Raw genomic sequence first — 26184 nt, 5'->3', positions numbered from 1 at the left:
ATATTCATTACAAGCCTACCGACTCCCACATCTGCCTCGACTACAGCTCCTCACACCCTGCTTCCTGTAAGGACTCCATCCCATTCTCTCAGTTCCTTCACCTCCGTCACATCTGTTCTGATGATGCCACTTTCAAAAACAGTTCCTCTGACATGTCTTCCTTCTTCCTTAACTGGGGTTTTCCACCCATGATTGTTAACAGGGCCCTCAACCGTGTCGGCCCATCTCTCGCACATCCGCCCTCACACCTTCCTCTCCCTCCCAGAACCATGATAGGGTCCCCCTTGTCCTCACTTATCACCCCACCAGCCGCCATATTCAAAGGATCATCCTCCGCCATTTCCGCCAACTCCAGCATGATGCCACCACCAAACTCATCTTCCCTTCACCCCCCCGGTGGCATTCTGCAGGGATCTTTCCCTCTGGGACGCCCTAGTCCACTCCTCCATCACCCCCTAGACCTCAGCCCCCTCCCGCGGCACCTTCCCATGCAACCGCAGAAGGTGCAACACCTGCCCCTTTACTTCCCCTCTCCTCACCATCCAAGGGCCCAAACACTCCTTTCAAGTGAAGCAGCATTTCACGTGCACTTCCCTCAATTTAGTCTACTGCATTCGATGGTCACAATGTGGATTCCTCTACATTGGAGAGACCAAACGCAGACTGGGTGACCGCTTTGCAGAACACCTCCAGTCTGTCCGGAAGCATGACACCGACCTCCCTGTCGCTTGCCATTTCAACACTGCATCCTGCTGTCATGTCCACATGTCCATCCTTGACCTGCTGCAATGTTCCAGTGAAGCTCAATGCAAACTGGAGGAACAGCACCTCATCTTCCGACTAGGCACTTTACAGCCTTCCGGAGTGAATATTGAGTTCAACAGTTTTAGATCATGAACTCTCTTCTCCATCCCCATCCCCTTTCCGATCCCCTTTTTTCCAATAATTTCTATAATTTTTTCTTTTGCCACCTATTTCCATTATTTTTAAATGTATTTAAATGTATTTCCTTCCATTGTTTTATCTCCACCTTTTAGCCTATTTCGATCCCTTCCCCACCCCCACTAGGGCTATCTGTACCTTGCTCATCCTGCTTTCTACCCTTAATGTCACCTATTAGAACATTCCTTAGATAATATCACCACCTTCAACACCTCTTTGTCCTTTTGTCTTTTGGCTATCTCCACCTATCACTGGCCCTCTATCCAGCTCTACCTGTCCCTACCCCCCCTTAAACCAGCTTATATTTCACCTCTTTTCTATTTTTCCTTAGTTCTGTTGAAGAATCATATGGACTCGAAACGTTAACTGTATTCATCTCCACAGATGCTGCCAGACCTGCTGAGTTTTTCAAGGTATTTTTATTTTTGTTTTGGATTTCCAGCATCCGCAGTTTTTTGCTTTTATCTTAATGATAGTTTCATGGTCACCATTACTGAGATCAGCTTGATATTCCAGATTTATTAATTGAATTCAAATTCCACTAGCTGCTGTGATGGAATTTAAACTCATGCATTAACTGGGCCTTTGGATTGCTGGACTAGTGGCATTAACTGTATGCCACTGCCTCTCCGTAGTCCTGATAATGAAAACAAAAGATGTGACATTGGCATCATCCCAATGAAGACAGGTGCAAAGTATTAATTTATTGCCTCAGCTATGCCTTCTGCTTTCACAAGATGATCATTTTGGTCTTTAATCTACTGCTCCTTTCCTTTGACTGGCAATGGAAAAAGACCTGATTATGTTCCCTGATAATGACTGCAGTGTTATTCTGGCCTGACATTGTCCTTCAGGGTTCAGCCCAGTGGGAATTGCTCCCTCCCTGATTGAACAGATTTGCAAGGTGCTCCTAATGATGCCCTATGATTGGCTTACATTCTGCTGCTATGAATGGTCAGCAGTTTTCTGATAACTGATTGGTCAATACTTCTTCAAAGCCGCACTATGATTGATCATTGTTGTTATTGCTTTATTCGTTGATTGGCTGATCTGTCCAGACTTCCATTGATTGGCTGATTTGTCCAGCCTGACGTTGATTGGCTGGCTGTTAGTGGCTCTCCTTTTGCTGGGCGCCATCTTGGCCGAGGCGGTGAAAGAAGTGAAGTGAAGATGGTGGCTTTCTGGAGGCAAGCCGGCTTGAGGTACAGCTCGAGGCAGGGGATAGGAACCGGTGGTGGGGGCGAACTGGCGTCCTCCACATCCCCAGGAGGGAGGTGAATAGCCGGCTGGGTGTGAGGACATCTTGTGGTCCAGCCGGGCTGGAGGTCATTGCGGGTGGGAAGCGGTGAGCAGCCGCCTGGAGCCCGCGCCGCCCAGACACCGCGAGAGTTATCTACCGGCCAGAGTAAAATACACATCAGTGCCGGCTACACCATGTAGCGGATGGGGTACAGCACCTTTGGGTGCCCAATGCACCATGGGGGAGGGGCACAGCACCTTTGGGTGCCAAAACAAAAACAGAATTACCTGGAAAAACTCAGCAGGTCTGGCAGCATCGGCGGAGAAGAAAGGAGTTGACGTTTCGAGTCCTCATGACCCTTCGACAGAACTTGAGTTCGAGTCCAGGAAAGAGCTGAAATATAAGCTGGTTTAAGGTGTGTGTGTGGGGGGTGGAGAGACAGAGAGACAGAGAGGTGGAGGGGGTTGGTGTGGTTGTAGCGACAAACAAGCAGTGATAGAAGCAGATCATCAAAAGATGTCAACAACAATAGTACAATAGAACACATAGGTGTTAAAGTTAAAGTTGGTGATATTATCTAAACGAATGTGCTAATTAAGAATGGATGGTAGGGCACTCAAGGTATAGCTCTAGTGGGGTTTTTTTATATAATGGAAATAGGTGGGAAAAGGAAAATCTTTATAATTTATTGGGAAAAAAAAAGAAGGGGGAAACAGAAAGGGGGTGGGGATGGGGGAGGGGACTCACGACCTAAAGTTGTTGAATTCAATATTCAGTCCGGAAGGCTGTAAAGTCCCTAGTCGGAAGATGAGGTGTTGTTCCTCCAGTTTGCGTTGGGCTTCACTGGAACAATGCAGCAAGCCAAGGACAGACATGTGGGCAAGAGAGCAGGGTGGAGTGTTAAAATGGCAAGCGACAGGGAGGTTTGGGTCATTCTTGCGGACAGACCGCAGGTGTTCTGCAAAGCGGTCGCCCAGTTTACGTTTGGTCTCTCCAATGTAGAGGAGACCACATTGGGAGCAACGAATGCAGTAGACTAAGTTGGGGGAAATGCAAGTGAAATGCTGCTTCACTTGAAAGGAGTGTTTGGGTCCTTGGACGGTGAGGAGAGAGGAAGTGAAGGGGCAGGTGTTGCATCTTTTGCGTGGGCAAGGGGTTGTGCCATAGGAGGGGGTTGAGGAGTAGGGGGTGATGGAGGAGTGGACCAGGGTGTCCCGGAGGGAGCGATCCCTACGGAATGCCGATAAGGGGGGTGAAGGGAAGATGTGTTTGGTAGTGGCATCATGCTGGAGTTGGCGGAAATGGCGGAGGATGAGGATACTTATCCTCCGCCATTTCCGCCAACTCCAGCATGATGCCACTACCAAACACATCTTCCCTTCACCCCCCTTATCGGCATTCCGTAGGGATCGCTCCCTCCGGGACACCCTGGTCCACTCCTCCATCACCCCCTACTCCTCAACCCCCTCCTATGGCACAACCCCTTGCCCACGCAAAAGATGCAACACCTGCCCCTTCACTTCCTCTCTCCTCACCGTCCAAGGACCCAAACACTCCTTTCAAGTGAAGCAGCATTTCACTTGCATTTCCCCCAACTTAGTCTACTGCATTCGTTGCTCCCAATGTGGTCTCCTCTACATTGGAGAGACCAAACGTAAACTGGGCGACCGCTTTGCAGAACACCTGTGGTCTGTCCGCAAGAATGACCCAAACCTCCCTGTCGCTTGCCATTTTAACACTCCACCCTGCTCTCTTGCCCACATGTCTGTCCTTGGCTTGCTGCATTGTTCCAGTGAAGCCCAACGCAAACTGGAGGAACAACACCTCATCTTCCGACTAGGGACTTTACAGCCTTCCGGACTGAATATTGAATTCAACAACTTTAGGTCGTGAGTCCCCTCCCCCATCCCCACCCCCATCCCCACCCCCTTTCTGTTTCCCCTTTTTTTTTCCCAATAAATTAGAAAGATTTTCCTTTTCCCACCTATTTCCATTATATAAAAAAAAACCCACTGGAGCTATACCTTGAGTGCCCTACCATCCATTCTTAATTAGCACATTCGTTTAGATAATATCACCAACTTTAACTTTAACACCTATGTGTTCTATTGTACTATTGTTGTTGACATCTTTTGATGATCTGCTTCTATCACTGCTTGTTTGTCGCTACAACCACACCAACCCCCTCCACCTCTCTGTCTCTCTATCTCTCCGCCCCCCACACACACACCTTAAACCAGCTTATATTTCAGCTCTTTCCTGGACTCGAACTCAAGTTCTGTCGAAGGGTCATGAGGACTCGAAACGTCAACTCTTTTCTTCTCCGCCGATGCTGCCAGACCTGCTGAGTTTTTCCAGGTAATTCTGTTTTTGTTTTGGATTTCCAGCATCCGCAGTTTTTTTGTTTTTACCTTTGGGTGCCAGTTGTGTTATGAAGAGAAGCAGTGTCAGTGGAAGAAGCTTTACAGAATTGTAGTTAACCTGGTCAGATTTTATGACCCCAGTTCCATTGCTTCAATGGTGATATCCAGTGTGGAAGATTTCCCTTTATAATTGCATTGGTGTATTTGCAGCACTAATTGATGTATTAAAATGGATACCCTAAGCCATTAAGACTGGTGGGGAAACTTAACGATGAAGGCAATGCAGTGTTCATGGTCAAAGCATTGACATAGCTCGGCTGTTCTGCCTCAGTAACTGTAAGGCAGGAGTGGAGAACCTTTTTCTTACCAAGGGCCACTCACATAGACAAAATCAGTTGTGGGCCCCACGCACAGAATACAGAAACGTTCAACTCGCCCCCTGCTTTAATGCGATGGCCGAGTTTGCTTTTCCTGAATGAGTAGCACAGCTTCTGTGTCTTGATCACAGCATTCCATAAATTCAGACCAATGTTTTGCTTGCTTTCCTTTCCCACTCTCTGCCTGTTTCTCTCTCCTTTCCTACTCTGCCTGTTTTTTTTCTCTCTCTCCTTTCCCACTCTGTGTCTCTCTCTCTTTCCCACTGTCTGCCTGTGTGTGTCTCTCTCTTTTCCCACTCTGACTGCCTGTCTCTCTTTTTCTCCCCCACCCCGGGTTACTCGCCATTCACCACCCGATCGGCAGCTTCCCGCTCCTCTTCCCGGATCTGGGGCCTCGCTCTCTGCTCACTGCCTGGGCCTCGGGTAACTGCAGCCGAGACTCAGGCATCAGAACATGGCGGGGCTGGCCCAGAGTGCAGCAGATGGTTGAAATCTCCCCGGATGTTCTCCACCCTTTTTGTAAGGTGTTGACTGTGGCTCGGTGTGCAGGACTCTCGCCTCTGGTTCAGAAGACTCTGGCTTCAAGACACTTCAACACACAATCTAGGTGGACATTCCAGCGCAGTACTAAGGGAATCTTTTGGATTTGTTGTTAAATCAAGTCTATCTTCTCAGGAAGACATAAAAGATCCAATTGCACTACTTGCAAGAAGAACAGAGGTGTTCAAAGGTATTTTATTAATTGGAAAGTGTTTTAGGACCAGCTGAAGTTGTCAAACTTTTATTTTGGAGGGAAACAGAAATCTGATCCACAAGACGGTGGAAATATCCTCACGTTGGCCCCACCCCATGACAGAAAACAGTGTTTCACCCCGGTAGTCAGCAATTTTTGGAAATGTGTATTTGACTATGACAGCTGGGTGAACTGGACAGCAACTTGGAGGATGCTGTGGTCTCTTTCTCCTTGTGTGTGTATTTGAGTTTAATGGATGCTTTTGTTTGGGGGATGTATTTGTTCGGAGTCAAGCAAATGGCTGAAGGCGAAGAGCACCACACTTTATTTGAGTCACATACTCATGCAACAGAAAAGGGTCACTGTGGAGATAAGGTGATGCAGTTACAAGTTAATAAGGAGTGAAGAGTAACGTGGAGCCCATTGAAAAAGACCTAAAGATTTCTTTGAGATGCAGTTGTGAAATTAAAAATATTTAGGATAAAAGTTTAATATATTTTGCTTGCTCTAGGAGGGACATCCTGTGTCTTTGTATTGTGAAGCATTGAGGAATTCTTAAAAGTGTGCACACTTATTTCTGTCAGTAGAGTCTCTTGGCAGTTGTTTTTGTTTCTCGACGTCCAGTACTGTATCAATTAGAGTGCTGCTTTTGACACTGCTGTGTAAGTCCTGTCTGAATTCTGTACCTTCTGCCCAACCTTGAGGCAGGGCAATCCCTAATAATCTATATATGTAGAGCGCAGATTGTCCGCTCTTCTACAGAACCCAGCTGATTTAACATTTGTTTGAAATCGATGTGGTGAAGATCAGGTGGGCTCTATAAAAGGCAGGCAATCTGGTTACTGCCCAGCTGGTGAAGGTTTTGCCCCACAAAACCTGGATTGTGATTGAAGAGAGAGCTGCATAAACAGGTGAGGTTAGAGTTGGTTACAGTTCTGTTACTTGTCAGGGAAATTCTAATTGAAAGTAATTTATATACCACCTTTCAAGACAGCAAAACATAACAAAACACTTTGGTTTTAAGTCCTTTAGAAATGTAATGTAGCATGTGGTGAAGGGATACAGCACCTTTGCATACCGGTTACACCATGAGTGGGAGATGTGCAGCATTTTATACTTAGAAAGTGGCCACAAATGACTGTGATCATGACCAGGCAATTTGTTTTACTGATATTACTGCATAAACATTGGCCAGGATACCTGTGAAAACTTCTCTACTCTTCTTTGCAATAGAATTTTTCTGTAGAATTTTTTGTTCTCATCTGAGGGAAAGCAAGGCCTCAGTTGAATGTTCGATCCAAAAGATGGCATCTCTGACAGCACACTGCCTCTGTACTGAGTGTCAGCTGGATTATGTGCTCAAGTCCATAGAGTGGGCATGAAGCCAGAAAACTCTGACCTGGAGACATGAGAGCCACAGTTGAGTGTGTTAGCAAAATATCCCAAGCATTGTATTAACAGGTAAAATTTCTCTCTTCCATTTTAGTATGAATAGATTAAACTAGCTTGGAGATTTGGTGATGGCACAGTTGATCTCTTCCTATCTGTTATTTCTTTATGTATGGGAGGATGAAAAAATTTTGTTGCAATTGTGACTTTGTTCTGGCTGCAGTGACCCAGCTCCAGCTGGTGGCAAGTTTCAAATTGGGGATACCGAAGCCAGGAAACTAGACCTATTTCAATAGTAGCAAGCTGCTGTAGAGGGCAGCATTAATGTTCTGGAAAAAAGATATCAAAAGAATAGAAAATCCTAACTTATAAAAACCATCAAGCTAAAAAGGTAGTTTTAAATAAAGAAAATCATTATTCCTTATATAATTTGATGTAGACATAATCCAGAAATCAAAATAGGGAATGATCAAACTTAAACATTTTCTGCTCGGTTAAAAGTGGGAATGTCTGTTCTTCCATTATTCTGGTTGAGTTTACCTTTTTTAATCTGAGTGGAACAAGTGAAGTTGAACAGAAGGATGAAAGTGATTAATCCTACACAGTGCATAGTTTGGAGTCCAGATATTGGCTTTTAAAGCTTTATAGTTACACCAAAACTTCACTAAATGTAGAATTTCTGTGGCCAAATTTTTGCATTACATTTGAGCCAAGAACTCAAGGAACATTTTGATTATCTTCCTCCCTGCAGCTACATTCAGTACTCTCGAATCTGTGCACAAGCAGTGAGGGCTGCCCTAAAGCCCCAGTACCAAGCAGAGGCAAAGAAAGCGGCAGATGTAAATGTTAAAGTCAACAAGCTGAAAGAGTAAGTACTGCATTGTCCTCTTTGGGGATTAGTGTGGGGGGAAATTCTTCAAATTCGGCTGGTTTTCTTTAAAAGCAAAATGCAGCATACTGAACTTAGCAGTGCAATAGCTTGGGAATGCACTTTGATTACAAAAGGCATTTGAACGAACCATAGAATGTTGTAGCCAGAAACAGTTTCCGAATGAGCCATTTAGACTAATCTCCCTCTCCTGCTTAAGTATTTAACTCCCTTGTTAGAAGGGTCCACTGTCATTCTGATGGCCTTTAACAAGCAATTAGTTGCTCTTGTTAAGAATGTGGATTTTAAGATGTAACAGAATTGTAAATTTAATTGTTAATTTGTATTAAATGCAAACAAAGACTCCCTTTATCTCAAAATGTGGGGTAGATATTGGATATTTGTTCACTTCCTGGTGATAGCAGAGGCATCTACTGTTTCATTAATCATCATCTCCCTTTATAGAACTTTTACCAAAAAAAATGCATGATTAAAGTTCAGGCATGAAGCTGAAAGGTTTCCCTTCTCCCCCAGAGCTCTCCTTTCCTGGAGACAGTAACTGTGCTGCTCTGTAGTCTTCAGCCCTCTTAAATCATGTAGTTCACTGACATTCCTGGGGACCCATTTCTCCACCAACTATTGCTCATTTCCTGGCCAAGAGAAAAAGACCAATTGTGGTGGTCAGGTCAACTAATTTGGCAAAGAAGAGGGTTGAACCTCATCAACATCAGGGGTTACTGTGTACAGTGAGCCATTGGGAGGTTTATTGTAAGATGCTATAACCAAAAAGGATATAACTCAGATGGAGGCCAATTGGCCCATTGTGCCTATGCTGGCTGTCCAATTGATTCTCTGCTCTTTCCCCTTAGCCCTGTAAAAGTTTTTATTCAATTCTCTCTCTTGTGTCACTATTGAATCTTCCACCACCTTTTCAGGCAGTGCATTCCAAATCTTAACAATTTGCCGCATGTTTAAAAAAATACATTCCTTCTTCATGCTCCTTTGTTTTGCCAATCACCTTAATTCTGCCATCTGGTTACTGATCCTTGTGCCACTAGAAACAGATTTTCCTTATTATATCAGAACCATTCACTGCTGTCAAACCTCCTCTTAACCTTCTCTTTTCTAAAGAGAACAACCCCCAGTCTCTCCACATAACTAAAGCCCCTCCTCCCAGGTACCATTCTAATAAATCTCTGCTGTACCCTCTCTAATGCCTTCTTAAAGTGTGGTGCCCAGAATTGAGCACAGTACTCCAGCGGAGGCCTAACCAGTGTTTTATAAATGTTTATCTTGCTTTTATACTCTGTGCCTCTATTAATAAAGCTTTAATAACCTTCTCAACTTGATTGCCACCTTCACTGATTTGTGGACATGTACCCCCAGGTGTCTTTGTTTCTGTGACCCCTTAACATTGAGGAGAGACAATATAAATGAAATGGTACATTTTTCCTATCAAAATGTATCACTTCCCACTTCTGCTATTGGCCTTTATGGCAATTGTAATTTAAAAAAAAATAAATTTGAACTTCCATTTAATAGCTGAAAGAATGACACAAAAATTGTGTTTTAAAAGTTCCTGTAACAAATGACTAAAAGCACTCTTGACTAAACACTACTTTCTTTTTGTAGGCAAGGTATACTTTGAACCGCAGAAGGAATGTTCCCCTTTTATACTTATACCCATTGCACTCTCAATGGAATTACAGTAATCTTAGCAAACGGGCCACAGTTCCCATCTTTTCATTTTGCCAAGTAGCAAGTTTGAGTGACCATCTCCAGGCACTTTGCTCAGCTTTTGGAGAGTTTCTTAAACCCACTATCAGCAGTAAAGCTTGTTCCAATGATTTTTCTTCTCCTTGAACAAATCTCCCAGAATCTGTAGGATGTGTATCTTCCACTAGATGCAAAGTCAAGCTGCCTTTTCTCTCTGTTAACCGTACAGAACCTCTATTATCTCTCTGTGGTATTTGTCAATTTGTTGGGGAACTGTAACCTGATCTCAAAAATGTCTTCCTCTGCCCTCTTCCCCATGGTAACATGAAACTCATTAATCTTTCACCCAGTAGAGGTAATTAGCTAATTTTGATCCCAACCCCCTTTCATCTTAGAAGTAAATGGATGGTTTGCAGCACAACTGTTTACAACCTGATACCAGGAGAACTCGTTCTACTCATTGTAAATCCAGAGAATGCTAGGTTGTTTCCAAGGGTAAATATGTTGCACCTTCTTCTCTGTAAAACAATCTAAACTTTCCTTTGATCTCGAATGATGAACCACTGAGGCTTACTGTCAGACAGACTGCAGAACAGGCCATATGACCCCCTTCATTTACCCTAAATTTAAAGCTTATAAACCTCATAATTATAACACTTCTCTGCATTAAAATTCATCTGTCATGTATCTTTATTTCAATCTTTGCCCTCCTAAAACCTGTTACTATCTTCCTTGTTACTACATGTCTTATATATCTTTAATACTGACTCCTGAGGAACATCACTATATACCTCCCTCCAATCTGGAGAGGAACCGTTTACAACTACACCCTGATTTCTGTCCCTTAGACAGTTTTGTAGCCATGCTGCCACTGTCTCTTGAACTTTGCTAATAAGTCTTTGTCAAATATGTTTTGAAAGTTCAGACATATCTTGTCAACTACACTGCCTCCTTGCTCTTGTTACTTCATCAAAGATCTCAATCAGGTTTGTTGAATGCAATTTTAACAAATCCATGCTGATTTTCATTTATTAGCAAAGTATTTTCAAATGCCAATTAATTTTGTGCCAGATTATTGAATCTGAAAGTCTCCCCCCATGGTTGATAAGCTAAATGGCCTGCTGTTGCTGGATTTGTTTCTCTCCCTTTTTTTTTAAAGAGTTTGTAACATTTGCAATCCTCCAGTCCTCTGGCAGCACCCCCTTATTCAAGAAGCATTGCGAGATTGTGGTCAGAATTGCCACAATTTCCATTCTTCCCTCAGTGACCTAGGATGCATCCCATTCGGACCAGATGACTTTCCTACTTTGAGGACTGCTAACCTTTCAAGTACCTCCTCTCACCTATTATATTCCATCCAATATCATTCCTAACTTCTCCTTTGTTACATTGATAGCATCCTCTTCTCTAGTGTATAAGTGCAAAGTATTCATTTAATAGCCCAGTCGTACCATCTGCCTCCAAGAATATCTCCTTTGCATCGTCCCTAATTGGCACCCCTTAATTTTTATTACCCTTTTACTATTTGTATTTATAAGAATTTTGAGTTCCCTTTTATTTTCTAATCGCTTCTCTTACCTTTTTGTCCCTCTATTTACTTTTTAGATCTCCTCTGTAATTCCTATTTTCAGCGTGGTTCTGTACTGTATTATCACTATACAATTCTTATCTTATACGGTAGCCTCTGTGAACATATATACACACACGTATATGTGTACACACACATTTTATTTTCCTTTACCCATAGGAATGTGTCTGCTTGGAACCTCTGAAGTCTTGTTCATGTACTGATTTGCCAACCAGTTTTGGATTCCAATTCACCTGGGTCAGATTCCTTCCCAAATCGCTAAAGTTAGTCCTCCTCCAATTAAGTGTGCTAATTGTGTTTAATTTACCCTAGGACCTGAGCAGTTTCTACAGACCTGAGCTTTTGGATATGAGAACACTTTGACCCATCATCCTGAAAGATGGAATTGCAAATCCACTTGAAGACTGTGTCTGCAAAACTGACCAAATGTTAATTAAAAATATAGATCTTATTTAAAACAACCTTTGTTTTTCTTTGAAGGAGATGGTGATGTAACTTATTTGTGAATTGTATTAAGTAAGCTGGATGATGTGTGGAGACATTGTGGCTGGAAAATCTAATGTTATTGGTCCCTTCTTCCACATTTTAACTTCCTCTTTAGCATATGTTAAAAGTTAATGCCCCATTTGAATCATTGACAAATACTGTTCTGCTGTCATCAGTCTCATGAGACACCAGTCGTTTTTAAAAAATGAGAAATCCTATAGCCAATTCAAGGAAAACTGAGAAATTCCCGATTCCTTATTGCAATCATGGCATAAGGAGACCATGATAGTCCATAGCTCAGTTGTGGTCAGTATCACTGTATTGGGTGATTTGTTCTGTGCTTTATTGTGATTTCATGTATTATTGATCAGAGCCTGGGATTAACATTGCCTGTTACAGCACTCTGGGAATCTGAACAGGACAGGGTCATAACATAAGAATTGGGAACAGGAGTAGGCCATTTGGCCCCTTGAGCCTGCTTTGCCATTCAATAAGCTCATAGCTGATTGTGACCTCCACTCTGTCTGCCTCCCAAAACCCTGGACTCCCCTGCAGATCAAAAATCTGCCTAACTCAGCCTTGAATATATTCAATCGCCCAGTGCTCTCTGGGGAAGAGAGTTTGAAAGCCTAATTATCCTCCGGGAATTTCCCCCTTACCTCTTTCTTAATTGGGAGACCCCTTATTTTGAGACTGTGCCTTGGCCCTAGATTCTCCCAGGAGGGAAACATCCTCTCAGTGTCTACCATGTCAAGCCCCTCAGTCTTTTTGTTTCAAAAAGATCACTTCTCCAATGAGTATAGAAGCAGGTCCCAACTGTTCAACTTTTCCTCATAGCCAACTCTTGCATCACAAGAATCAGCCTCATGAACCTTCTCTGAACTGCTTCAATGCAAGTATGTCCCCCCTTAAGTGAGGAGACCAAAGCTATCACAATACTCCAAGTGCAGTCTCACCAATGCCCTGTACAGCTATAACAAGACTTCCCCTGTGCCACTTGTGATAAAGGCCAACATTTCATTTGCCCTCCTAATGCTAACTCTTTGTGATTCATGTACAAGGACACCCAGATCTCTCTGTGCTGCAACATTCTGCAGTTTCTCTCCATTTAAATGATATGCTTTTCTGTTATTCCTGCCAAATTGGACAACCTCGCATTTTCCCATGTTATACTCCAGCTGCCATTCACTCAACATAATCAATATTCCTTTGCAGACTCTTTGTATCCTCACAACTTAATTTCCTACCTATCTTTGTATTGTCAGCAAATTTGGCTACAATACCCTCTGCTATTTACATTTTGCCAACCTAAAATAATCTGTTTATCCTGACTCTTTCATTACTGACCTGGCATGTACACTTCATGCAGCCAGAGGTATTCCTACAGTGGCTGGCACAGCTATTTATCTCTTGACTAAAGCACTAAAAAGACTTCACAGATGTCAGTAGGTGTGACTGGGCCTGCAGAAATGGCTGACGACATCGTGGCATGCTCTACAAAATGTGCATGATTGTCTCCAGCTTGGAATGATTCTTCATGTACTTAAAGTATAACAATCAGGATGCTTCTGAAAATGACTGCTTTCAAGACACAATTAGATGTTCACATATCTTAGTGGTTTCTTCAGCCTGGTCTTCCAGCTTTCTTTGCAAAATAGAGCTTCTCTCCTGCTTAAGGTCTGCTAGAGTGAGGTATTAACTCGTTCACAGGTGCCTACAGGGAAGTGAACTGCACCTTGAATGCAACTTCTGACTTTCCTGGCATCCTTTAGGTTGTCTTTAATGCATCTCAAATAAGGGAATTCTCATTTGAAAATACATTAATAGAGGAAACTGTAATTTACTGCAGTTGGTACAAAGGCTCTTTAAAAACAGGCATGAATGGAGAGTTGAAAATGAACGGTTAAGACATAGCCAAATAACAGGTGATCTGTATGCCAGCTATGTGAGAAATGATGTGCAAGGCCAGTATGTGTCCAAATGCATTAAAATGATATGGACGCTTCTGATAATTGACCTCACCAAGTGGGAGATGCTTCATGAAGCAAATTCAGTAAAGTTTCGATGGGGTAGAAAAGTGTCAATTTCCCTCATCCCGTGCTGCAATAATTGATGCAGCTGGGCTGAGGTATCCAAAGAGTCACATCAATGATATCTGATACTGGTGTACTGAGGTTGTGTGTTATGTTTAGCAGTATAATCCTGTACAGGTGCCAATCCTATGCCATTGCACTAGGATTCAATTGTTTGGCATTGAGGTCTACTCTGCACCTGATGCAGGAATCAGAATAGGACAATGCTAACAGAAAACATCACAAGGAGCCGACAACCCTAAGTACATAATACTTATTAAGAGCCAGACTTTTATTTAAACGGGGTTTAAATGGTGGAGTGTGGACCAGTTAACTGAATTCATCCTTTAGCATTATTTGACTTGATAGCTCCCGTTACACAAAGAATTAAAGTTACTACACAAATCTTGATACTTAAAACAAGCTTTATCTAAATAACATAGATCACAAGCAAGCACACACAATGTGGAGCTACACACAGTTCCAAAATAACACTCAGCAATTTGCAAAGGTAATTATTTAAACACAAATCACGTAATTATTCAGTTACATATAACGAGTTTACAGCACAGAAAGAGCCTTTGGCCCAACTAGTCTATGTTGGTGTTTATGCTCCACATGAGCCTCCTCCCACCATATTTCAACCCAATCTAACAGCATATCTTGCTCTTTCTTTCTTCCACATATGCTTATCTAGCTTCTGACTAAAGGCATCTGCTATTTGCCCAACTACTCTGCATGGTAATGTTGGATGCAATTGTGATGCCACGAAAATCCTTCCCTCCTTGAAATGATGACTTTAATAAACCTCTCCCCTTGGAAAATAATCTAGTCATCAGCTCTTCGCAACCAATGAGAAATGTTATCATTTATGTTTTCTGTTTGAAAATATCTAGTCATCAGCTCTTCGCAACCAATGAGAAATGTTATCATTTATGTTTTCTGTTTGAAAATCTGAGCATAGTTTTTATGGAGTTCAGAGCTTCATGGGCTAGGAACATGTGTTAGAAATTGGGCTGTGTAAGTTATGCTGGAACATTCCTTAACAATTTAAACATCTGTGACCAAATTGCAGATGTGAACTCCTGGTCTGCACAGCTCTGCTTTGGGAGCAGAAGTTCAGAAATTCTACTCCCTCATGTTTTACCCCATCTAATATTTCCCCACCTGTCTCCTAAAGGCATTGATTGCCCTGGCTGTATTGTAGCTTCACAGATCTCCTAAACATGCAGCCATTCTCTTTTTCTTAGTCTGAATGCTGGTAAGTTTTGAAAACATGAGTGGGGTTTGGGGAACGGTGTGTGTGTGGAGGGAGTGAAGGAAGGGAGTGTATTTTAGTGGACAGTTGAGCCCAACTTGTTCTGTATAAAATGTTGACAAAACTCATACGTTCCAGTGAGATACTAGAGAGGAAACCAACAGCAACCAGGAGATGACCCTGGGGGATTTCCCTGCTTATTAGTCCAGACATATGAAGCCAATTATAGTCAGCCTAGCTGAATCATCATACACCATGGATAGAACCTGGGTTTTTCCTGCACCACGTGACTCAGTTGCTCAAAATGCAGTTTATTATTCAGGAGCATTAATTTTTTTTAAAAGCATGTTTTCACATGTTTTATGACCTTGGTTACATTTTTGACATGAATCAGCCAAAGTAATTCTGTTTTTTAATTCACTCGTGAGATATGGGCATCACTGGTAAGGCCACCAGTTAATTCCCATCTTAGTTGCCCTTGAAGGGTGGGTCTCAAGGTGCTGCAGTACGTGTGCTGAAAGTGCTCCCATGGTTAGGGAGGGAGTGACTCAGCAATGATGAAGGAATGGTGCGATATTTGGACTTGGAGGTGGTGGCGTTCCCAGGCAGTGTTGCCCTTGATAAAAACAAACAAAAGCAGAAACAGAAATCCCTGGAAAAACTCAGCAGGTCTGGCAGCATCGGTGGAGGAGAGCACAGTTGATGTTTTGAGTCCTCATGACCCTTCAACAGAACTAAGTAAAAATAGGAAAGGAGTGAAATATAAACTGACTTAAGGAGGGGGGGGGGGGGGGGGGGGGGGGGTGGGGTTTGTTGGGACAAGCAGTCAGTAATAGGTGGAGATAACCAAAAAATGTTTCACAAAAGAACAAAGAGGTGTTGAAGGTGGTGATATTATGTAAAGGAATGTGCTAATTAAGAGTAGAGAGCAGGACAGCCAAGGTACAGATAGCTCTAGTAGGGGTGGAGGAATACTAAAAAGTAGAGATAAACAATGGGTGGAAATACATTTAAAATAATAATGGAAATAGGTGGGAAAAGAAAAATCTATATAAATTATTGGAAAAAAAAACAAGAACGAGGGGGAAGTAATGGAAAGGGGGTGGGGATGGAGGAGAGAGTTCAAGATCTAAAATTAATGAACTCAATATTCAGTCTGGAAGGCCGTAAAGTACCTGGTCGGTGCAGATCATAGGTTTGGGTGATGCTATTGAAGAAACATGGTTGGGTTGCTCTGAGAATTCAACCAATGAAGTTCTTATCAAGGGTGTTTGGTTATAGTTCAGATGAAAGGTCAAAGGAAACATTAACTGTTTCTTTTTCCACAGATGCTGCCTGACCAGCTTTTTTTGTTCTTATTTCAGATTTCCAGCATCCACAATATATTGCTTTTGTATGATAAGATTGACATCAATCTAGCAATCATTAGGTTCCTTTATTTTGAAGATATTGTCATTGACTTTACTAGTACACCAGTCTTGCCAGGAAGCTAGAGGTCAATTTGTTTAATGAGATTTGTTGTTTTGTTGACTTTACACAGTTCAGGTTTTCATATTTGGTTAAAATATATTGAAGCATCAAAGCAACCAAAACCTGTTTTAAAAATATTCATTCAGCAGGCACTACCGCCCTGACCATTCCTAGCACCACTATTATCAATCCTGGCACAATTTTACCAATTCCAATGCCAGCCTTGCCAATCCTGACACCATGGCAATTCTGGAGTACCATGCCTAGTCCCAAATCCACCCTTGCCAACTACCCTTCCCAGTCCTGTCACAAAATCTCAGATATCTGGTTATTAAATATATAGCAAGCAAGGCAATTTAAAAAATGGAAGATTTTGATTACTGGCAGGCTCAATTATTTTGATATGTCACTCAGAAATTCTGGCAAAAAATGGCTCATTAATTAATCAATGGATCATACATTTAATATCAATAGCTGTGTTACTGGTGAATCTACTCAAGTTTGGTATGAGTGTCCCTGCTGGAGGCAAATCCAGGCAATTATAGCTGTTTGTAAACTGCTGCAGTCATTCACAGATCTATTATAATTTTATGTAAACTTGAGGCCCCAGGTCAGTGATTGGCTTTCTTTCTCTTTATTTTGACCCTGTTTTGGATCATAACTTAGTATCGTGGCCGATGTGTGACACCCAGAGTGTGTAACATCTGGAGTGTGATTGAATTGTGCTCAATTGAAGACAGATAAAGATAAGCTAAGATATTTGTTTATTAAAACATTTTTTGTGTTCATTCATGGTTGTGAGTGTCACTGGCTAGGCCAGCATTTGTTTCCCATCCTTAATTGCCCTTAAGAAGATGACAGTGGACCTCCTTGTACCGCTGCATCTGGTGTAGGCGCACTCACAGTGCTGTTAGGGAGTTCCAAGATTCTGACACAGTGACAATGAAGGAACAGTGATAAAATTCCAAGTCAGGATGATGCATGACTTAGAGGGGAACTTGCAGGTGGCGGTGTTCCCATTTGGCTGCTTGTTCTAGGTGGTTAAGGTCACGGGTTTGGAAGGTGCTATCAAAACAGTCTTGGTGAGTTGCTGCAGTGCATCTTATAGATGGTACACACTGCTGCCACTGTGTGTTAATGGTAGAGTGAGTGAATGTTTAAGTGAATGGGATGCCAATTAAGTGGGTCGCTTTGTCCTGGATGGTGTCTAGTTTCCTGTGTGTTGTTGGAGCTGTATTCATCAGGGCAAGTGGAGAATGCTCCATCACACTCCTGACTTGTGCCTTGTGGTGAACAGGTTTTGGGGAGTCAGGAGTTGAGTTACTCGCTGCAAGATTCCCAACCTCTGACCTGCTCTTGTAGCCACAGTATGGCTGGTCCAGTTGAATTTCTGGTCAGTGGTGACCCCCAGTATGCTAAGAGAAAAGCAAAATACTGCGGATGCTGGAAATCTAGAACAAAAACAAAAATACCTGGAAAAACTCAGCAGGTCTGACAGCATCTGCGGAGAGGGATACAGTTAATGTTTCGAGTCTGAAACATTAACTGTATCCCTCTCTGCAGATGCTGTCAGACCTGCCGAGTTTTTCCAGGTATTTTTGTTTTTTTACCCCCAGTATGCTGATGGTCAATTGATTTGATCAATTAATTTTTTTAATGAGCTTTGATATAATTAAATTATTTTTCTATTTCCAATTTACTTAATCTACTTTGCTCAATTAAGAAACAATCATTTTTCTGAAACTGATTGACTGATATGTCCTACACAGCTTCATTCTCCAGTCTGATTCACAATGCCATGACTGTCTATTGCCATTGTGAACTTGATGTATTTCATGTTGACAATTGTTTTAAATAATCCACAACAGTACCACTTACTCCTCCCCCCACCCCCTACCCTCCTCAACTATATTCACAAAAAACTCTGAGACCAATCACATATTCAAAAATTTGCTGAATGAATGAAACATTCCTTTTTCTCACTGAATAATGGGAAATTGAGCCCAATTTTCAATCATCCAAAATTTTCAAGAGATGTTCCAAGTTCAGCTCCTGATGATGGACAAGAAATTTTGGGGAAATTCTTGAAACTCAAGTCCATAGATTCTTCAGCTTTGAAAATTCAATCACAGATTTCCAATCCAGTGAAGTCCTTTTATAGTGTGGCCAATTATGATAAGATCAATGTAAATCTGGAGATCTTCAGGTGGGTCCAGTTTATTATTTTGGTATTAGTTTCAGTTACTTTGCTCTTACGGTCAAATCCTTGGTTGGTCCGATTACTTTAGTCTCATTAAATTGCCCTATCTTTTAGTTATTTGGTAGGTTCTGCTTCACTTTCTTCCTCTTCAAGATCTGCGGTAGCATCTTGGTATTGTTGGTATTCGGAGACCAAATCGTTGGTGTTACATTCTGCTTCTGTGAATTCCATCTCATCCATACCTTCTCCTGTGTACCAATGCAGAAAAGCCTTTCTTCTGAACATGACTGAGAACTGCTCAGAAATGCGCTTGAAGAGCTCCTGGATAGCAGTGTTATTCCCTATGAAGGTAGAAGACATTTTGAGCCCACGTGGTGGAATGTCACACACAGCCACTTTGACGTTGTTGGGAATCCAATCCACAAAATGGTTGCTGTCCTTAGTTTGGACGGCTAACATCTGCTCATCCACCTCCTTGGTGGACATCCTGCCTCTGAAGATTACCGCCACGGTCATGTACTTGCCATGGCGGGGATCGCAGGCTGCCATCATATTCCTGGGATCAAACATCTGCTGAGTAAGCTCCGGCACTGTCAGTGAACGGTACTGCTCGCTGCCACGGGATGTCAATGGAGCAAAACCAGGCATGAAGAAATGCAGACGAGGAAATGGGACCATGTTGACTGCCAGCTTCCTCAGGTCTGCGTTGAGTTGGCCAGGGAAACGCAAGGAGGTGGTGACACCACTCATTGTCATGGAAACCAGATGGTTCAGGTCACCGTAGGTTGGTGTGGCCAACTTCAAGGTTCGAAAACAAATGTCATACAAAGCCTCGTTGTCAATGCAGAAGGTTGAATCTGTGTTCTCGATCAGCTGGTGGATGGACAAGGTGGCATTGTACGGTTCAACCACAGTATCTGAGACCTTTGGTGAAGGTACAACACTGAAGCTATTCATAATTCTATCAGGATATTCCTCTCGGATTTTGCTCATGATGAGAGTGCCCATGCCTGAGCCTGTTCCTCCTCCCAGTGAGTGGGTGAGCTGGAAGCCTTGTAAACAGTCACAGCTCTCACACTCATTCCTCATAATGTCCATCACGTTTTCCATAAGCTCAGCACCTTCTGTGTAATGACCTTTGGCCCAGTTGTTTCCAGCACCTGAATTACCTACAGCCAGGTGGGGGGGGGGGAGGTGGTTGAAGAGGAAAAAAGAGACCTGTTAGGATAATTATAAAAATGGAGATATGGTAAGATTTGTGCCAAGTTTCCTCAATGATCCTCCACATCAATTCCGACATCCAGTGTCACGGATTAAGACTTTGGCACTTGGTGCCCACTGGATAAGACTCCTGTGCAGTGCCCACTGGATAAGAATCAGATACCCAATGCAGCTGGATACAACTCTCACATCCAATTCCACTGGATAAGACTTTGACTTGTAGTGCTCACTGCATAATACTCTGACACCCAGCGGCCACTGTATAAGATTGTGACACTCAATACCCATTTTCTTTGCTGTCTTCCCTTTGTTTCTGAGACGACCTAGGTGTAAAACTGACTCCAATTCCTTAACAACATTGCTCCATTATATTCTAAATAGAGTAAACATACATTAGAAATGTGCATCAATAGCTAAACCAAAAAAATGATTTACTTCAGAATAATTTGAGACTTCATAGTGAGGAGGAAGTCTATTGGTTACAGCTCTTCTTTAACCTGTACCTTATGAGAATCATACCGTACCATAAATGAAGTTATCTGGTCTGAAGATCTGTCCGATACGGCTGCCTCGTACACTGTCCATTGTTCCAGGCTCCAGGTCCACCAGGATTGCCCTGGGTACATATTTGTTACCTGAAGGAATGAAGATATGATTTAGTGAGTCAGTAAAATATGTGAAAATGTTTTTAAAATCTCATCAAAGAGAGCAATGCTAGTGCCAAAGAATTAAAGTGCAACTATTATATAAAGGGCAGGTAGCACAAGGTTAGACACAGAGTAAAGCTCCCACTACACTGTCCCCATCAAACACTCCCAGGGCAAGTAGAGCACGGGGTTAGATACAGAGTAAAACTCTATCTGCACTTTCCCCATCAAATACTCCCAGGGCAATTAGAGCACGGGGTTAGATATGGAGTAAAGCTCCCTCTACACTGTCCCCATCAAACATTTTCAGGGCAGGTACAGCATGGGGTTAGTTACAGAGTAAAGCTCCCTCTACACTTTCCCCATCAAACATTCCCAAGGCAGGTACAGCACGAGGTTAGATACAGAGTAAAGCTCCCTCTACGTTGTCCCGATCAAACTCTCCCAGGGCAGGTACAGCACAGAGGCACCACCAGAACCTGAGTTTAAAACTGGCCAAAGTTGATAGATGACCATTTCCTCAGTATGCTGGCTATAACAATCATTCATTTCCTATTGGGCACAATGCAAATGTGATACAAACTGATATCGCTTAGTATCCTTACAAATAAAACTCTTGCTTATTTTGGTTTCAAAAATTTCTGTTATCCCAGCATTCACCGCCAATTGGGAAGATACTCCTAAATTGCCACAACGTGTGAAAAAGCACTTCCTGATTTCACCCCTAAATGGTCCGACTCTAATGTTAAGACTGTGTTCCCTTGTTCTGGAATCCCACACCAGAGAAAACAACTTTTCAGTATTTAGTCTATCAAATCATTTTATTAGTTTACACAATTCAATTAGATCAGCCCTCAGCTTAAATTCAGGGGAGTACAAGCTATGCTTATGCAACCTGTACTCCTAAATCAACCCTTCATGCCCTGGTATCAGTCTGATAAATCCACATTGCACCACTCTTGAGGCCAGTATATCCAGATGGCATCTGACCAAGGCCCTATACAACTGAAATATAACTTCCGTCCTGTACACTCCAGCCCCTATGGAATAAAGGCCAACATTCCAGTAGCATCTTTACCTGGACTCCTATTCAGTGAAGTTTCTATAAATTACATTTATTTTCTTTTTAAGGTTGTAGACTTAAGGCTGCAATTGGTGAAGGTTTTACACAGTTGTACCATATTGCTCTGTTTGCTTCTTTTCTGCAGCTGACAAATTTAAACAGTTTAATAGCTGTACAAGAGTAACACGGTACAGGATCATTATTAACTGGGCTAACATTTTGTACTGAAATTTTGCCTGTCAGAAATATCAGCCTCGCATCTTTGTTTAAAACATGCCTGCCCCATTTTGGAATCCGGTCTGACCATCATAGTCCTTGGCACCGCCTTAACCTATTTTAATCATATTAACTGCATTTCTCATTGACAGTAGCTTCATCAACAGTGATTCATAGAACTCCTCACTTATAGAACTTTTCACCAGTTGTCGTTCTTATTAATAGCATTTCTACAGATATGGCACCTCATTCATTGTAGTTTGTATTGATAATGTTGTTCATTGACAGTGTACTTTGTGACTGTTTCTCACTGAGAGTATATTCCATCAATAATGCATCTAGTCAATAATACTTCTCAACAATTGTACTTCTGACATTACTTCCAATAGTACTTCTAGTCAATAATACATTTCATCAATTGCACTTCTTGTCAATAAAACTGCTGATAGTACTTCTCATTACTAATCATTGGTAGTGCTCTTATGAACATACAAATTAGAAGCAGGAGTAGGCCATTCATTCCCTTGAGCCTGCTCCACCATTCAGTAAGATCATGGCTGATCTGATTGTGGTCTCAACTCCACATTCCGCCTGCCCCTGATAATCTTTGACTCTCTTGTCAGCCAAGAATCTATCTATTTCTGCCTTAAGAATATTCAACGACCCTGCCTCCACCACTCTTCAGGGAAGAGAGTTCCAAAGGTTCATGATTCTCTGAGAGAGAAAAAATTCTTTGTATCTCTGTCTTAATTGGGAGCTGACCCCTTATTTTTAAACTGTGTCCTTTCAGACTTGCATGTAGCTCATGAGAACTGGTAAGCAGACCCAGAAAGGCCAGGCAACTCAGCTGTAAGCACATTCACATAGCTGATGGGCTGGTTTGTTCCATAGTGGGGTGAAGATTTAGCAGGGCCTGTTTCTTAGTGCTGTTGCCTCCTTTGTGGTTGTTATCAGCAGCGTGAGATCTATGCAAAAATGTTGGCGGAATACGGATATTAAGTCCAAGATGCCAGCACAACAGAAGCAGAAGAAGAAGCAAATCTACAGAGAACATTGATTTGAACTTTATCCATGGTCAATCAGATTCCATGCTACCCAGATCAATATTGGTGTAGCTTTGCTGCCTCACTTAAGCGCAGAAAGTTCCCTCTAACCTGGGAATTTTTCTTTGATTGTCTGGTATGGTGTTCTAAATTGGCTGATGAATACAAACTATGTGTCTTGAAGCTCTGCAGACTTTTCCAATTGCTACCAAATGATTTTGACAACAAATGCCACAGACAAAGACAGAAGGTTTGGCCGCTCCATTTCGAAGCAGACTTTCTCACCATGTGCCTCATTGAAATACACATTAATCCTCTCAAGTTGGAGGTCCGAGTCTCCAATGTAATTCCCTTTGAGGTCAATTCCATGTTCTTCACTAATAACTTCCCAGAACTGTCAATACAGAAAAATGAGTAGCTGTATTAAAGACAACCAGGTACATAGCAACATCATAAAAAATTCACGCTTAAAAATGGGGGCCAAATTTAACTTGTCCAAATGAACAAATAATCAGGTATGGAGGCTTTGCAGAGTTGGGGTTTTGGGGTAACCAAAGCCATTATCTGTGAACCCGCTGTTAGGCCCAGCATGTTGATAGAATTGATCCACAATTTAATTACAATTGTTTTGAGGATGTGAGTGTTGCAGACAAGGTTGACATTTATTGTCTATTCCTCACTTCCCTTGAGAAGGTGGGGGTGGGCCTTCTTGAACCGCTGCAGTCATAGAGTCATGTACAGCACTGAGGAAAGCTATTCAGCCTATTAAGTCTATGCCCGCTTCCCATAGAGCAATCCAGTCAATCTCATTCCCCTGCTCTATCCTCGTAGCCCTGCAAGTTTATTTCCTTCAAGTGCCTATCCAATTTCCTTTTGAAATCATTGATTGCCTCTGCTTCCATCACCCTCGTAGGCAGCGAGTTCCAGGTCATTACCACTCGCTGTGTAAAAACATTCTTCCTCACCTCCCCCCTGACTCTCGTGCCCATTACCAGTCTGTGTGGTTAAGGTGCTCCAACAGCGCTGTCAGGAAGGGAGTTTCAGAATTTTGACCCAGCATTGGCGAAGGAGTTCCAAGTGAAGATAGTGTAACTGGAGGGAAACTTGCAGGTGGTGGTGTTCCCATGTACCTGCTGCTCTTGTCCTTCTAGGTGTAGAGGTTACAGGTTTGGGAGGTGCTACTGGAGATGTCTTGGTGTGTTGTTGCAGTGCATCTTGTATACAGTAAACATTGTTGTCACAGTGGAGGATTGGATATTTAGGCTTGAGTATGAATTACTGATCATTTATGGGGAAGATCTTGCTCGTAAGAGAGTGAACAGTCTGAAGGACATCATGCAATGGACTTTAGGCTGTAGATCCACTGGAGAATCAGAGAGGAGTGAATGAAAGAACAAACAACAACAGAGAGAAGGTTAGGGAGACACTTACATCCAGAGAACAAACTGGTGCAAAAGAGGGTTAAGGCAGTTGAGACCTTTGCTCTGGGAGAGAATGTTATGGGCTGTCCTAGAAATGGGTACCTGACTTGAAATGTTTATTGTTGATAAATCTTTGTAAAAGATACACTTACATACAAATCCACCCCACACACCCTAATGCAAACACATACACATACAAATTCACACACACACAACAAATATACTCTCATGCATGTATTTACACATGTGTACACACCTTCACAGCAACAGACATACATGCACACAAACACACACACCCACACATACACACCCTTGACACATGAATACATTTAAGTGGAAGCTAGGTAAACACATGGAACATAAGGATATGCTGATAGGGATAGATGGAGAGTGGGAGGAGGCTTGTATGGAACATAATCGCTGGTGTAGACCAGTAGGGCTGTAGTGTAATTTCTATTTATTTCTATACAACCTCTGCCACATACACACCCATACAATTTCTTGAACACCCACATAAACAAACACCCACAAAACAAATCCACACATATAGATCCACACACAGGCATCCAAACCACACACATAGATGTCAACATTCACACAAATACATAAACACTTATGTACACACAGATACAGAGACACACAATCAGATAGAAACACACATACGTACATAGACAATCATACACATCAAGCACACACAAAATGGACCATTTATCATGTGTCAGTTTAGAAAGTGAATATCAAAAGACTATTTGATAGTCGAGACCATCAGAGACCAAATTAGCTAACAGTGTAGATGGAACCTCTATCACTCAGTAAACAAAAAGCAGTAAATTTATCCAATTACTGATGAGGAGCTGATTGCTGTTTCCAATTTCACTCTGGCTCCAATTCTTGTTGGATAAGTGGTTTTGAGAGCAGTTTGGAGCAGAACAGAGATATGTAAACAAGGCTGAATGGCATTTCAGAGAAACCCTCCACACCCATTTCAGCCCTTATCTATTTACTCACTACATTCTGCTACTCATATCAATCCCACAGGACATTTAAATTTTAAAAGGTTGTGTCATTTAATGTACCAATTTTACAGAGAAGAAATTTGTAATAATACAGGCAAATAATCAGCTTGAAATTATTCTTCTCAATGCTTTTCAACAACAGATATTAGAAATATAAAATCTCTTAATATTTTTCCAACTGTCTGAGCTAAAATACATTTTGTTGGTGTAAAATACTTTGATTGTGTTATGCTGGATTATAAACCATACTACCTCTCAAAACCATCTCAATGTGGGTTGTTATGAGTGTATGCATGGCAATAATATGAATGAGCAATCAATCTGTTTTTGGTTGAAGGCGGAATGTTGGTTAGGACACCAAACTGCTTCAAAGAGTGACATGGGATCTTTCAGCATTACACTTAATTGTGGCCTTGGTTTAATGTTTCATCTGAAGGATGGCATGTCCTGCAGTGCAGCACTGGAGTGTTAGCCTAGATCATGTCTTGTCACTGGAGTGGGACTTGAACCCACAGCCTTCTGGCTCAGAGATGAGAGTGCTATCCACTGAGACACAGCTAAAACATGAACCAGGGCCACTCGGCCAAGGCTAGTTTCTATCCAGCTGCACAATTCAGCACCTTCAGGAGCGCAGGAGAGAAAATTCACATAAGACTGCCACAAACCTGGAATCTGAACTCCACTTACCTTGGCCCCGATTTGGTTACCACATTGCCCAATCTGCACATGCACTATCTCACGCATCCTGACAAGTTCCTAGTTGTGGAGCTTTTTAAATCGTTGATGATTTAAAGTCCTGACTGCCCGTTACCTCCTCAGCAACAACTATCTGATGCACTTCTGGGGAAAGTTGTA

The 26184-nt window shown here is 42.2% G+C and overlaps 2 protein-coding genes across 6 annotated transcripts; one reads left to right on the top strand and one right to left on the bottom strand.

Annotated features, from left to right (window-relative positions):
* The first annotated feature begins 2008 nt into the window (after positions 1-2008).
* On the top strand, positions 2009-11667 carry atp5f1e (ATP synthase F1 subunit epsilon). 2 transcript variants are annotated; one of them, XM_041205088.1, is made up of 3 exons: positions 2009-2144; positions 7796-7912; positions 11529-11667. In XM_041205088.1, exons 1-3 carry the CDS (start codon positions 2113-2115, stop codon positions 11533-11535), a joined length of 156 nt encoding a protein of 51 aa, XP_041061022.1. In that variant the 5' UTR covers positions 2009-2112; the 3' UTR covers positions 11536-11667. The 2 variants fall into 2 exon arrangements, with proteins under 2 accessions (XP_041061022.1, XP_041061021.1); XM_041205087.1 differs by having other exon boundaries at positions 2083-2216.
* A 6772-nt stretch (positions 11668-18439) lies between these two features.
* LOC121287064 (tubulin beta chain) lies at positions 18440-26184 on the bottom strand. Of its 4 annotated transcripts, none has more exons than XM_041204545.1 (4): positions 26017-26184; positions 23178-23286; positions 20448-20558; positions 18440-19920 (listed from the first exon to the last, which is right to left on the bottom strand). In XM_041204545.1, the coding sequence occupies exons 1-4, from the start codon at positions 26055-26057 to the stop codon at positions 18817-18819; spliced, it is 1365 nt and encodes a 454-aa protein (XP_041060479.1). In that variant the 5' UTR covers positions 26058-26184; the 3' UTR covers positions 18440-18816. The 4 variants fall into 4 exon arrangements, with proteins under 4 accessions (XP_041060479.1, XP_041060480.1, XP_041060481.1 ...); XM_041204546.1 differs by having other exon boundaries at positions 18440-19871; positions 26017-26182; XM_041204547.1 differs by lacking the exons at positions 23178-23286; positions 26017-26184 and adding an exon at positions 23004-23157.

Source organism: Carcharodon carcharias, chromosome 14 (assembly GCF_017639515.1).
Source record: "Carcharodon carcharias isolate sCarCar2 chromosome 14, sCarCar2.pri, whole genome shotgun sequence".
NCBI classification, from domain to species: domain Eukaryota; kingdom Metazoa; phylum Chordata; class Chondrichthyes; order Lamniformes; family Lamnidae; genus Carcharodon; species Carcharodon carcharias.
This window is presented reverse-complemented; position numbering and strand designations above follow the sequence as displayed.

Bases quoted from the DNA above. Each gene is read 5' to 3' on its own strand.
- atp5f1e (XM_041205087.1), top strand. From the start codon at position 2,113: ATGGTGGCTTTCTGGAGGCAAGCCGGCTTGAGGTACAGCTCGAGGCAG. The intron at 2,217-7,795 runs GTGAATAGCCGG...TCCTCCCTGCAG, and splicing joins TCCACATCCCCAGGAGGGAG to CTACATTCAGTACTCTCGAA.
- LOC121287064 (XM_041204545.1), bottom strand. From the start codon at position 26,057: ATGTGCAGATTGGGCAATGTGGTAACCAAATCGGGGCCAAG. The intron at 20,559-23,177 runs GTGAGAAAGTCT...TCATTCCTTCAG, and splicing joins GTATTTCAATGAGGCACATG to GTAACAAATATGTACCCAGG. The intron at 19,921-20,447 runs GTACGGTATGAT...TTATCCTAACAG, and splicing joins ACCAGATAACTTCATTTATG to GTCTCTTTTTTCCTCTTCAA.